Here is a 15007-nt window from a genome sequence, read left to right on the forward strand (position 1 = left end):
GACAAGGTAAAAACTCAGATTAAAGGGGTCATATCTTTATGTGTTGTACTCCACAAGGTATTAGGTTACACACTCCAACAATAACACCAAGCTTAACATAATGAAATTCCAGTTTGGGCATATGGTTTGGGGCACAGCTTGACATTGTCAAGAAGTTCCCGGAAGGAAGGACACAGCAGGAAAAAAAAGATGCCCTAAAGTTTTATCAGAATCACAGAACTTACAGGGTTTTTTTTTTTTTTTTAGATCAGTTTTTTTCTCTCAGAAATTCATGGCAGGGATAAATATCATTATTTTTTAATTGAGTTTCTTTAGCTTTTGATGAAATGGGAAGAGTGAGATATCTGGAACTAATATGTAAATTCTGCTCCTCAGGATAATCTCTTAAAACATTTTCTTTTCAGCGGAAAAGGAAATATCCTAGAGGTGAGAGTGCTTCTTAAAACTTTGCACAGTTTTTCTCTTTAAAAGTCAAGTCCATCAATCCAATGAAAAGGTAACTGTGGAAGTCCTGTGTTAGAAGGCAACATTCCTTCTATCATATTTAACATTCTTTGTGGAATTGCCTTAACCAGTTACTCAGTACATTCCAAATTGAATTTTTCCATAAATACATCATATTCTAAGATGTATAACACTTGCTGGTTCCCTCGTCTATACTATGTTTAACTTTATGCACGTTTATTTTTTAGCCCTGTAAAATTAATAATTAGTAGAATGTTGGAGAGGAGAAAAGAGTGCAGCAAGGCTGACTCACCTCAAAGTTCTTTGACTCAACACAAAACGTCAGAAAACAAAAGCCTGGTATGCAAAAGTCTTCTTTTTGTCTGTTTACTTAAGAATTTTAAATAACAAAACGAAAACTTAGGAACTTGACTTTCCCAACAAATTAACTAACGTGAGTGTAGATCAAAAGACTGTGTTGCTCCAAAGTCCAGTGGCTTCTGACTGTGTTACGTGGCATTCTTATGCTTTTATACTAAAACAAACAGCCAATCAAATTTCATAATTTCAACACCTCACTGGTCAAACATACCTATCATTAATTCACCACACGTAAAAAAAACTTCTACACTACACTATGCAACACAGAGAGTTTCTCCTGTCAAGTTAATATACTCAAAACTTAAATGATCTCAGTATAAAGTTATTGTTCAGGTCAAAATGTTATTTCCATAGAAATGGCTACAACAAGGAAGATATACTGTACCATACACCAAGTGGAAGGAAAAGCATGGAAATAATTAGGAGAGATGGCATCGGAGTTTTTACGAGATGGACATGTGCAGAGGAGGGACCCGGGGTATGTAGGGAGAAGGATGCTGAGGATAGAACCACCAGGAAGGAGGAGAAGAAGGGGATCAAAGAGAATTTTTATGGAAGTGCTGAGGGAGGACATGCAGAGGACAGGGTTAGATGGAAATGACCTGCTTCCTTAATAATTCCAAATTCTATTTGTACATGCAGTGCAGAATAGTCCAGTGTGTATCGATTGATTTATTTTATTTCGTTAAGACAACACACAAAAAAGACCATTAAAATCACATATTTTAATCCATTAATTTAAAAATATGTCTTGCCAGAGAGCCCAAGAAAATCACAAAGTTGTGACTTATTTCCATACTGGACCCGAATTGTTTGGGCAGGGAGAGAAAAAAAAAAAAATAGAACACATTTTATAAACAGCAACATGTTTTCTAAAAAAGCTGTTTACAAATTACTATATATATATATATATATATATATATATATATATATATATATATATATATATATATATATATATATATATATATACCATTATTGAATGAATCCTATGGTAGCAATACAAATATCTGTTAAATATAAGATATAAACACCATAATACACCAGATCAAATACAAATCTTAAAAACCATCATAAGAACTATCCCGAAATTGGTTAAAACAGCATTTATATAGTAAATTAATTTTCCTGTGTTGAACTCTAGTATGATCTCTGAGTAAACAACCAAACAATTGACGTCACGTGTTACGCATTCGACACATGCTTCGAAGCAGCTTCGATCGCGTCGACGAGCCGCGTATCGTTAGTTAGACTGGCTCTTACTTAAAAGATCAATAAATACAACGCAAATTTGAAAGTATTTTCATAACCAGACAGTGGAGGTTTTAATCCGCATGTGTCCGGTTGTGAGGCGTGTATGAAGAAGATCATGCGGTAACTCAGCCAGCCGCTAAATTAGCTCACTAGCTACCCGGCTAGTTAGCAGCTAAGCTACGCTAAAGGGAACCAGCTGTTTTGAACGGTGGGCAAAATAGCAGCTATTTCACTAACTAGTTTGAATAAGCTGTAGGAGAGTGGTTACTTTAGACTTTTAATAAAGACCATTTTTTGCTCAAAGTAAAACTTTATTTTCGTGCCATATGACGTAGTTTTGAGATTTACGTTCTGCTACAAAGCATTTGTTGAGTTATCCTGAGATGTCATATTAGATGAGTCAAAATTCAAATTGAGGTTGTGTTCTTTGTGCTCACAATGTGGAATTTTTGAACAAACATTCTTATATATATATATATATATATATATATCATTGTAACAGTTGTTAGCATTAGTCCTCAAGCCATTCTTTTTAGGGTTAGGTCTGCTGTCTAGGAGTTAATAACTGGATTTAGATGTGGTTGGCAAATAACTGGTTCTTTGTCCACTTTTGACAAAATTAAATGGTATTGCATTATGGAATCATGTTGTCAGTCCTAACAAATGTATGTATCCTGATTTCACATTTACATGCAGAAGCATGACGCGCTGTATCTCGAAAGGAATTTCGTGTCAGTAGGGTCTTTGTCCAGTGTTGTGCTTTTTACGTATTTAGTTATTTAATTCTGTTGTGAACTGATCTCTTTTGTCTTTGGGAAATGTTTTATGGATAGCTTCTTGCCAGATAGGTCCTTTAGTACAGCTGGTGTTTCAGGCGTCTGTTGGCAAATCAGTCATTAATGCTGTCATGTTATGGTTATGTTTTCACCCCTGTTTGTTTGTGAACAGCCTGAAACCCACAATTATTCATGTAGGGGAAACCGGGGCACAGTGAATCAGTAGCTATATCTGCAAAACTACATATATACAACCCCTGGCAATAATTATGGAATCACCGGCCTCGGAGGATGTTCATTCAGTTGTTTAATTTTGTAGAAAAAAGCAGATCACAGACATGACACAAAACTAAAGTCATTTCAAATGGCAACTTTCTGGCTTTAAGAAACACTATAAGAAATCAGGAAAAAAAATTGTGGCAGTCAGTAATGCTTACTTTTTTAGACCAAGCAGAGGGAAAAAAAATATGGACTCACTCAATTCTGAGGAATAAATTATGGAATCACCCTGTAAATTTTCATCCCCAAAACTAATACCTGCATCAAATCAGATCTGCTCGTTAGTCTGCATCTAAAAAGGAGTGATCACACCTTGGAGAGCTGTTGCACCAAGTGGACTGACATGAATCATGGCTCCAACACGAGAGATGTCAATTGAATCAAACTCTTAAAAGAGGGTAAATCATCACACAATGTTGCAAAAGATGTTGGTTGTTCACAGTCAGCTGTGTCTAAAGATTATCAAACTCTTAAAAGAGGGTAAATCATCACGCAATGTTGCAAAAGATGTTGGTTGTTCACAGTCAGCTGTGTCTAAACTCTGGACCAAATACAAACAACATGGGAAGGTTGTTAAAGGCAAACATACTGGTAGACCAAGGAAGACGTCAAAGCATCAAGACAGAAAACTTAAAGCAATATGTCTCAAAAATTGAAAATGCACAACAATCAATGAGGAACGAATGGGAGGAAACTGGAGTCAACGTCTGTGACCGAACTGTAAGAAACCGCCTAAAGGAAATGGGATTTACATACAGAAAAGCTAAACGAAAGCCATCATTAACACCTAAACAGAAAAAAACAAGGTTACAATGGGCTAAGGAAAAGCAATCGTGGACTGTGGATGACTGGATGAAAGTCATATTCAGTGATGAATCTCAAATCTGCATTGGGCAAGGTGATGATGCTGGAACTTTTGTTTGGTGCTGTTCCAATGAGATTTATAAAGATGACTGCCTGAAGAGAACATGTACATTTCCACAGTCATTGATGATATGGGGCTGCATGTCAGGTAAAGGCACTGGGGAGATGGCTGTCATTACATCATCAATAAATGCACAAGTTTACGTTGATATTTTGGACACTTTTGTTATCCCATCAATTGAAAGGATGTTTGGGGATGATGAAATCATTTTTCAAGATGATAATGCATCTTGTCATAGAGCAAAAACTGTGAAAACATTCCTTGCAAAAAGACACATAGGGTCAATGTCATGGCCTGCAAATAGTCCGGATCTTAATCCAATTGAAAATCTTAGGTGGAAGTTGAAGAAAATGGTCCATGACAAGGCTCCAACCTGCAAACCTGATCTGGCAACAGCAATCACAGAAAGTTGGAGCCAGATTGATGAAGAGTACTGTTTGTCACTCATTAAGTCTATGCTTCAGAGACTGCAAGCTGTTATAAAAGCCAGAGGTGGTGCAACAATATACTAGTGATGTGTTGGAGCGTTCTTTTGTTTTTCATGATTCCATAATTTTCCTCAGAATTGAGTGATTCCATATTTTTTCCCTCTGCTTGATCTAAAAAAAGTAACCGTTACTGACTGCCACAATTTTTTTCCTGATTTCTTATAGTGTTTCTTAAAGCCAGAAAGTTGCCATTTGAAATGACTTTAGCTTTGTGTCATGTCTGTGATCTGCTTTTTTTCTACAAAATTAATTAATTAAAAATTAATTTCCATAATTTTTGCCAGGGGTTGTATTTGCAGCAGTTATGCCATATTTTATGCATAAAGACATCCCTCTTATAAATTAGTGTTGTTTTTGGCTACATTAAGGGTAAAACTAAGTGGAAAGTGAAGTCAGTTTTTTCCTATCAAAAGTAAATTTTGTGGATGCAGTGTCTTTGTATTTATTTCTCACAACAGATGAAAAGTGGCCCAAAAAATTATTAGAAGACAACCCCGTTCCACTGATGAGCATGTGTTATGTCTTCTCCAGACTAGCAGCTAGTTGATAACATGACTCGTGTGTCACATGCACTTGGAGCACAGTGAATCAGTCTAGAAAGTGATTTACTAAGCCTCAGTATCAAGTGGATGACAAATATTGCTTACTTTCTAAAGGACTTATATCAGTATATAAGACACTCACACATCGCATAGCTGGTTTGCTGGATTATAGTTTGTATATGCATCGGCATATATTTAACAATTGTGAAGAAATCTTTATAATCATTAGTTTTTTTCATTATATTTTAAGGTGGTTCACTGTGCCCTGGATACTGATTCACTGTGCCCAGTGAATTAGTGTCTGGGGCACAGTGAATCAAAAATTTTAAAATCACTTAAACAGCTGTAAATTACACTTGGGACGAAATAAACAACACAGCCTTATAAACAATAACTTGCTGTATTAAATCCACAATAGAATGACTCTGTGCATAATGTGTTTATGCTGCCACAAAACATTTCTGATTCACTGTTCCCGACTGGCCCTGTCTTTGTTTTTTTGTTTTTTTTTACAGAGATTCATATCCTGATAGGCAGGAACTAATTCAATTTTCAAAGTCAAAGTCAGGAAAAACCCCTATCCTTTGACATTGAACAAATTTCTTTCATGTTTGACAACATTATGTAGAATGGTATCCTAGTGTTGGCGGTTTGCACTCTACAAGCGCAGTGTTCCAATTTTTGAAAGTTTTTGTGGGAACAGTACCAACAATTTTGAAATGGAAGTGTTTCAGAGATAGCATTCTCATTCTTCAACTGCTTATCCGAGATCGGGTCTTGGGGGCAACAGCTCCAGTTAGGGGACCCCAAACTTCCCTTTCCCGGGGCACATTGACCACCTCCGACTGGGGGATGCTGAGGCGTTCCCAGGCCAGTGTGGAGATATAATCTCCCTACCTTGTCTTGGGTCTTGTCTGGGGTCTTCTCCCAGTTGGACGTGCCTGGAACACCTCCCCCGGGAGGCGCGCAGGAGGCATCCTTACCAGATGCCCGAACCACCTCATCTGGCTTCTTTCAACGTGAAGGAGCAGTGGCTCTACTCTGAGCTCAATACGGATGACCGAACTTCTCATCCTATCTCTAATGGAGACACCAGCCACCCTCCTAAGGAAGTCCATTTTGGTCGCTTGTACTCACGATCTAGTTCTTTTGGTCATGGCCCAACCCTCATGACCATAGGTGAGAGTAGGAACGAAAACTGACCACTAGATCAAGAGCTTCGCCTTTTGGCTCAGCTCCCTTTTCGTCACAACAGTACGCCAGAGCGAATGCAATACCACCCCTGCTGCACTGATTCTCCGGCCAGTCTCACGCTCCATCATCCCCTCACTCGTGAACAAGACCCTGAGGTACTTGAACTCCTTCACTTGGGGCAATGCTGTATTCCCTACCCAGAGTAGACACTCCATCGGTTTCCTGCTGAGAACCATGGCCTCAGATTTAGAGGTGCTGATCCTCATCCCAGCCGCTTCACACTCGGCTGCGAAATGATCCATTGAGTGTTGGAGGTCACAGGCTGATGAAGCCAACAGGACCACATCATCTGCAAAAAGCAGCGATGAGAACCTGCGTCCACCAAACTGGAAACCCTCCTCTCCCTGACTACACTTCGATATCCTGTCCATCAATATCACAAACAGGATTGGTGACAAGGTGCAGCCCTGGCGGAGGTCAACCCCCAGTGGAAACGAATCCGACTTACTGCCGAGGACCCGAACACAGCTCTTGCTTTGTGAGTACAGAGATTGGATGGCCCTGAGAAGGCACACCCCCCCATACTCCCGCAGAACCTTCCATAGTATCTCCCAGGGTATCCGATCATACGCCTTCTTCAAGTCCACAAATCACATGTAGACTGGGTGGGCATACTCCCAGGCACCTCCAGGATCCTTGTGATAGTGAAGAGCTGGTTGGTTGTTCCATGACCAGGATGGAACCCGCATTGTTCCTCTTCAATCAGAGGTTCGACTATCGGCTGAACCCTCCTTTTCAGCACCCTGGAGTAGACTTTACCAGGGAGGCTGAGTAGTGTGATGCCCCTGTAATTGGCACACACTCTTTGTTCCCCCTTTTTAAAACTCCAAAAAGGTACATCCAAAATTTACTTAAAATAACTCATACCTGCTATCTCTGAGGTGAGGCTGAAAGATAGCAGTTATGAGCTATTTTAAGTAAATTTTGGGTGCATTGTTTTCCATAGAATTATGATGGAGATAGAACTTGATAATTTTGAGATAAAGTGGAAAAAATAAGGGTACAGATTGGACATAGGACCCTTTAACACACTATAAGGAGTTAAGGAGTTCTATACTAAATGAATGAAGATTAAAATCTGAATAGTAATGAACTGTGTCTTGGGAATATCTCCGTTTATCTTCGATACATTTGACAAATCTTCAGTATTGCTCAGTCCAGACTGACCAGAAGTCCTCAATCACAACTGACCGAATTGACTTACTGGACCTGTAATTTGAAAATGTCTTAAATGCTAATAAAAGTGATTACCAGATATCACCAGCATTGATTTTGTGACGTTCATTCAGTGACATCAGATGTCAGAGTTATCAGACGCCATAGTGGTCAGACGCAACATTTTCCAGGGTTAATCCATGTTCATATGAAGGTGACATGTCTGTGAATGCTAATGAGGTTTTTTATTATTATAAATGTGCAAGTAATGCCAGCATTTTATTGTTAGTGAGCAGTTTTAAGTCATTTAAGAATCGTTGAATTTGACAGTGCCCTGCATGCACAAAAAGACTTTGTTTGCTGATACAGTGTCTTTGTCCTCAGTATGGCGTCCACATTCAAGATACCAAAGAGGAAACAGCCGGCAGGCGACGACACCACCCACATGCAGTCGCCTCTGTCCCGCCTGCAGAACTCCGCTGCAGACATTCAGGTAGTATTAAGGTGCACTGACATGAGCATGTCTGTGACTCACGTAATAGCACAAACGTCGTCGTGACAATCCCACCTGCTGTGTTCACAAATGGACGCCGTTCTTTGTTCTACTGGCTGCCATGCACTCTGCGCTGGACGCTGCGTATATAAAATAATTATTTTGTGGCGAATGAATAATTTTTTTCTGCAAATTGGCTGTTGAAAACGGCTCTAATCACATCCTGAATCACAGACGAGGCTGCAGCCAGAGCCTAATTACCTGCAGAAAGCATTTTGAGGCGTCTAAAAAGGTAATTATTTGTCAAGTTTACATTGTCATGGTTTGATAAAACAATTTTGTGTTCTTTCCTTCTTGTGTGCAGCTGTTAAAGTATGTTTATAACAGATTTAACTTCTTGTTATAATCCTTCAGACGAGCTGCACTCTGATGCAATCCGCTGACATCAACACTCACTGTTCACTTCTTCTTTACTCCAATTGACGAGCTGCACGCAGTGTTGGAGATTAGATCGCGCCACATAGCACGACATTTGTGAGTGAAAGATTTTTTTTTTTTGAACATTTCAAAATTCTCTGTGTGCAATAACATGCACCGGCGCCCCTCTGGCATCTTGTCTACACCCGTTAAAGACGAGTTTACTCTCCAGCACGACACGGGTCGTGCTAGTCCATGAGGCAAAGACATGCTTGTGTCAGTGCACCTTTACTCTGTGATACTTCACTGTCTACTGTTGTTCCTCTTTTCTTGTGTTAGTGTGTTTTTCACAGACGTGACCGGGTCTTTATGTTGTGTCACTTTTCATCCAGATGGGCAAAAATAACCTGGTTTGATTTGGGGATCAAAAGAAAAGAAATGATGGAATTTCAAGTGGGGAACTCCCCCCCCCAAAAAAACAAAAACAGACATACATGATAGTTTCCACACTGCCACAAGAGTTGATGGCTGCGGTCCCTTTGGTGAACTTTAGTGACCCTGAGTTGAGTTGAAAAGGAAAAAAAAACACGCAGGTGTCTGACTGTGTCACTGTGAAATATTATCACAAAGAAAGTTTTGGTAACATCTGCCATGTGATTGCTAGAACGTGACATTTAACCTGGCATAAATAAATTAAAATATCAATTAATTGATTAATTATTGCAGCTCTACTGATCACTACCATTAACTCTGCAGCCTGCAAATTGTTCATTTCTTCTGCACCACATCCAGCTGTGTTTCCACTATTTTCCTAAAAAGCTGTGTAGATGCACGAGGATCGTAGTAGAAACCCATAAGGATGTGGTGTATTTTCCATAAACGTAGAGGATGGGGTTGAATTTTGGACATGTTAAAGAAAACTATGCGGCAAGAATGTGGTTGAATCAGGATGTAATGACTGCGTTGATGTATTAACCATGTAATTAAACCTCGTAGGGACTTCATTGATGTAGTGTAAGTGTGGGGTGGGTGGGTTCTCCCAGCAGCACTCTGTGGGCTGCTTTGTGAAATGTGCCAGTTGCTATCCATGGTGCTGAAACACAGCAACCCCTCTGCCACTGCCAAAAACCATTCTCCCCCACCACCTCATACAAATGAAAGCTCACCACAAAGCATGTGGCCAACACGCACAAACACACACGTCCCATATTTGAGCCTGTGTTTAATTGTCCCGGGTACCTTTGGCAGGAGAGTTGTTTTTGTGATTGTAGTTTATTGTTGAGTTGAATTATTGTTGAGTGAGGAACCTTGGGTTAATTTTTGATCCTACATTGTCCTTTGGCCTCCATATTAGAAATATTACGAGGACTGCTTTCTTCCACTTGCGAAATATAGCCAAGATTTGCCCCATCCTGTCTATGGCTGATGCTGAGACCCTGATCCAAGCGTTTATCTCTTCTAGGTTGGACTACTGCAGTGTTCTATTTTCTGGTTTACCACAGTCCAGCATTAAGGCTGTACAATTGGATCAAAATGCTGCTGCCAGACTTTTGACAGGAAGCAGAAAGTTCGACCACATTACACCCATTTTGGTGTCTCTTCACTGGCTTCCTGTCCCAGTGAGATCAGATTTTAAGGTTCTGCTACTAGTCTATAAAATTGTTCATGGACTGGCACCTCCCTACCTAGCTGACCTAATTAAACCTTATGTACCAACCCGGGCTCTGCATTCTCACAGTGCAGGACTACTTTGTGTCCCTAGGGTGAATAAGACATAAGATGTCTGTGGGTCACAGAGCTTTCTCTTATCGTGCCCCTGTTCTTTGGAATGATCTCCCTGCATTAATTAAACAGTCAGACTCTGTGGAGACTTTCAAGTCCAGACTGACGCACTTATTTTCCCTTTCGTATGGCTAGCATACTGGCATAGTATAGTTCTATGCTTTTCACTCTTAATTTATTTTATCAGGAAACACAGCATGCTGCAGCTGCAACTTTACCTAAATTCTGGGTCTTTTAGTGAAGCTCAAGGCTAGTGGCCGGCGATCACATTAGTATTTCCTGTTTTTCTTGTTGTTTAATGTTGGCAAATTATACAGTATTTCTTGTCTTCCTGATGCCTGATTCTTTTTCTCTCTCTCTGTTTAAGGTGGAGCTCCATCCAGAGATGGAGTTGTATTTGTGCTGGAGACCCTCCTGTCCTGTGCACCAACAGCATTTTCTGTATATTCGTTTTGTGAATTGTTCTGTAATTTGTGTTCATAGCATGGCTCAAGCAGAGGGTCACCCCTTTGAGTCTGGTCTGCTTGAGGTTTCTTCCTCAGAGGGAGTTTTTCCTGACCACTGTTGCTCTGGGGGTTAGTAAGGTTAGACCTTTCTTGTGTGAAGCGCCTTGAGGCAACTCTGTTGTGATTTGTAAAAAATTGAAAAATAGATGCAGTAAGAATGAATTGGAAGTGGTACACGTGTTATTATGCATGTGGAAAGAATAAGTGGAAACACATCAGACACAGTGAGAACATGACAGGGTCATAATCCAGTCTGGAGCTAAAAATTGCACATTTTTCATTTTTAGTTCACTTTAAACTACATGTTAGCATTTCTCACTGGTTTTTATGTCATGTATGTCTTCACACTGAACAGAGCTCCTGGGGTCGGTCTAGCAGAGGTGGCGCTGACGTAATGCATGCTGGGAACTCGGCTGGGGGCAGACAGAGGTAATTATCAGCGCAGACGTTTCAGGAACGGCATCCTTTAAATTGCAAACATACAACAGAAAAATCTGTGTCTTCTTCAGCAGCCTGTATAAGCCTCCGTTTGGCCGTGTGGTCCGAACACTCCTGCGACTCAACAGCCCAGGCCGAGTCCCCTCAGCAGCCAATCATAGTGCAGATTATCACTCTGCAAAAAGCACATGGAACCGCCAGTTACAGCCAGGACACAGGGTGCAGAGTGAAATGGCCGCCTCCTGTTGGTCGAACAGGTGCGCTCACAGATTTGTCTTTTTTTTTTCTTCAGCCTCAGCTGGTTTGAATTCCTCAGAACCTGAATAACAAAAATCCAAATCTTCTCCAATTTAAGCAACAGATGCTTCACTCGATGTTTGCCAGTGAAGGAAAATGTGTTAAAACATTTTTACAACAATATGTTCCCTTTTTTGGTTTAATAAACCAAAAAAATTATCTAATTTATTGCAACATTTAATGGTAATTTATTCTTGTTGTGTGAAAAATGATTCTTTCCACCTGATGACCACTAGATGGCGACCTAAGAGAGCGTCAGACCGGCTGCTGGAGCCCGGCGTGACCTCACAGTGTCTTCCTTCAACCAGCACAATTGGTGAGATGTTTGTCCACTTAGAATATTTATTTCCTTCTCACATTATTCACACACATGCTGTTTTGAGGAATATTTCTGTATATCTCACTATGGGTCAGTTTTTCCAGTGTGAGGAGTTTGTTTGGGGTCGCCACAGACTAAATAATCAGTGATTTTGTTTTTGTGATGATTTGTTGTTTATGACCACAGAGAACTGGAGGTTTTTGTCTGTGAGAGACAAAAACCTCTTCTGCATCTGTTGTGTTGCTGTTTGTCTCTTTAAGAGATTAAAAAAACAAAGAAAGAAACAAAAGCATCTTTAGGAGCTTTTGCAGCTCATAGAAAAGTGAAAATCTCAGTGATGGAGATGAGTCCTGAGTTTCTGTGAATATTTTAACCTCCAGATTCTTACAAGTCAAACAAAAGCATCTGTGTCCAGGCTGTGGACTCTCTGGCAGAGCTGCGAGGCAAAGAGCATGATGGGAGTTTGAGGAACAACCCACAGAGGTGGGCGGAGCCCAGCAGGAAGAAACAGGACAGTGCTGAGGTGAGAGGTCAAAGGCCATGACCAGACTCTAGATGTAACATGATTAACTGTTTTCTGCATTTTTTCCATTTCCCTTTGTTTTTGTCTTTTTATATATCAAGTAAAGTTTATTTAATGACACAAATGAATCATTTAATAGAGGGCCATGTGTGATATGGTGATGAAATTTGACATTAAGATAAATTAATTCTAATATTCTAACTGTGAGTTTGAGGGTAGGAAGAAAGACATCCTCTTCAAAATATGCATTACTGATGGTTTTTTCCAGTCTTTTAAGCTTTTGCCTGTTTGCATTGTTTTATAAATTCAAATATAAATGAAAAATATCTTTTTATTCAGAGAAATATTAAAAATATGCTATCCTCCAAAGAAAACAAATATTCCACAGCTTGATTTAAATTCAAATATAAAAATGGATTACAAAGGTAGAGTCCTGATTATTCTTTTATTTTATTTTTAGTTTTTTTTTTTTTTTTAACACAGTCATCACTTAAAAGTTAAAGGGTATAATTTTTTTTTAATTCCTCATGTTTTTTATTTATTTATGATGTCATAAAGTAAACATAAATGATTCGGGCAGTTCTTAATGATGGTATATATGTGACAACAATGTATATTAAAGGAATATATTTGTGCCAAATCAAGATGTAGGTTCAAACCAGATTCTCTGTGGAGACTCTGAGCAAACAGGAAAAGCTAAAAGAAATGAGTTATTCTGAAAGTGATCAGCATTGTGTGAACGTTTCTGATCTGGGGATGAATTGGAGTCATTGAATGCTTCAGACAGATTTTCTTCTTTGTTGATGTGCTCTCAGTGTGACAGAAGATCCCCAGAAGCTCCTCAGGAACAGCTGAAGAAGAATTCTTTTGCTGCTTCCAGTTCAGATCAGAACTCGGACGATGACTTTGTTTCTCCAGCCCGCGCCAGAAATCAAACCTCAGCAGACAAAAATGCTCAATCTGCTGCCGCCAAACCCTCGTCGCTCTCATCCCCAAGTTCAAAGGTCAAGCTAAAGAGAACGTCGTGGCTCGCTGCCAACCCGCGGGACGATCCGACAGAGAAGAAGCGAGAGAACTGGAAGGAGTTCAGAGACAGGAAGCAGAGGACTGGAACTACATCACTGCATCTGAGACTCAGACTGAGACACAAATCGACGGCATCAGAGCCCAGTGAGTACCGTCCAAAATCAGCAGCGGACTCACCGGAACCTGAACACTTTAAGAATAATAAATCTGTTTCACCAGTCTCACCTTAGATGTAGCAGCATTTCATCCTTACATGACTTACTGTAATTTGGACGAGGCAGGTTGGAACCGCGTCGTCCTCTGACCGGGTCTGTCCTTGTCCACATACTGCGTCCCCACAGTTCACAGTAATGTTTACCATTCTGTCCAATCAGATTATTCATGACACAATAACAGAACCACGGCAGTGACACTGAACTATGAATAGGATTGTTTGGGTTTAAATGTTTGGGTTTTTTTTATCCCCACTGGCCAAAGGTATGAAGGGGGATTATTTCGTGACCATTTCTGTCTGTCTGTCCAAAAAAGGGTATAAGTGTTCTGAAATCAACTCCTCCCACACTTTCACGAGGAATTTCGTGAAACGTGGTACAAGTCCTTGTTGTAGGTTGGTAATATGTATATTGTAATATTGTACAAGATTGGCACAGTTATGGCCCTTGATTAACAAATCTAGACACTGCTAGTTTCATGAGTTGGTACCTGCATTCTGAAATCAACTCCTCTCACGTATTTAGGAGGAATTTCAGGAAACTCATACCTTGAAATGTTATCAGAATGTAGCGAGCACTTGCAGCATTTGCCAGCGGGGCATATTGTGCTCCCGGAGCACTCTTGTTTTATTCGTGGTTGTTTGATGACCGCTGGAAGTTCCACCGTTTAATCTGTTCAGCAGCTTGTCTAGTGTATAATCACGTCTCCTGTCAGTCGAAAAGCTGAGGTCACAAGGTCACCTGGTGAGCTAGAATGGCACTCTATACAACACAAACTGCTGCTTACCTCCTACAGCTCAAATGCATTGAAATTAAGGCCCAAACCAAACTAAATTCATCCAGTAGAGTTTACATGAAGAATCCTGCACCGCATCATGAAATTTATACTGATTTTACAGAAATTAATTCCTACTTCACAGTGGTACTGAAAGTTGAGAAAACAACAACAAAAAAAAAACATTACCTTTTGTTTATTTTTATTTCTCTTCCAGTTGTTGTCTTGTCAAGCGAGGAGGAAGACGACTCTGAAAGCGAGGAAAAGTCAGAAATTAACCGAGTGAACAACAACTCCCTTCTGGAAAATTCCACACCAAAGAAGATGAAGGTAAAAAAAACAACAAAAAAACCACATGCGTCAGTCAGTAGTCGTCTTCTGCAGAATGGCACAAAAGTTCCAACACCCAGCCAGTCAGACTGCCGGTGCACCCTACAGGCTGTTGCCTTAATTACAACCAATTCAATTCAGTTTATTTATATACGCACCAAATCACAAAGTTGCGTCGAGGTGCTTCACATCGGTAAGGTCGAACCTTAACCATGAGGGGGGGGAGGGGGTGCTAGATGAAAGGTCATGGAATTAAATTATTCTTCTTCATAAAACTGTGTGTTCTGTTATCTGTTGATTACATGTGCAGAGGTTACACAATTTCATTCAGGTGTTTATCACAAAATATTTACTATCACCAATATAGAATACATGCAAATAACTAACAGGG

At 40.0% G+C, this 15007-nt stretch overlaps 1 protein-coding gene across 3 annotated transcripts in view; it reads left to right on the forward strand.

Moving 5' to 3' along the window:
- Positions 1 to 2030: 2030 nt before the first annotated feature.
- Positions 2031 to 15007, forward strand: part of senp7b (SUMO specific peptidase 7b) — a 29701-nt gene continuing 16724 nt past the window's right edge. The window contains exons 1-8 of one of the 3 annotated variants that reach the window (XM_034178880.1): positions 2031 to 2287; positions 7883 to 7991; positions 11052 to 11125; positions 11206 to 11391; positions 11668 to 11747; positions 12131 to 12273; positions 13089 to 13443; positions 14504 to 14616. In XM_034178880.1, the coding sequence (XP_034034771.1) occupies positions 7884 to 7991; positions 11052 to 11125; positions 11206 to 11391; positions 11668 to 11747; positions 12131 to 12273; positions 13089 to 13443; positions 14504 to 14616 (1059 nt within the window). In that variant the 5' untranslated portion in view covers positions 2031 to 2287; position 7883. The remainder of the gene's footprint in view (positions 2288 to 7882; positions 7992 to 11051; positions 11126 to 11205; positions 11392 to 11667; positions 11748 to 12130; positions 12274 to 13088; positions 13444 to 14503; positions 14617 to 15007) is intronic. The other 2 variants (XM_034178889.1, XM_034178896.1) reach the window with 2 other exon arrangements.

The sequence above is a fragment of the Thalassophryne amazonica genome, chromosome 1, assembly GCF_902500255.1.
Source record: "Thalassophryne amazonica chromosome 1, fThaAma1.1, whole genome shotgun sequence".
In the NCBI taxonomy this organism is placed as follows: Eukaryota; Metazoa; Chordata; class Actinopteri; order Batrachoidiformes; family Batrachoididae; genus Thalassophryne; species Thalassophryne amazonica.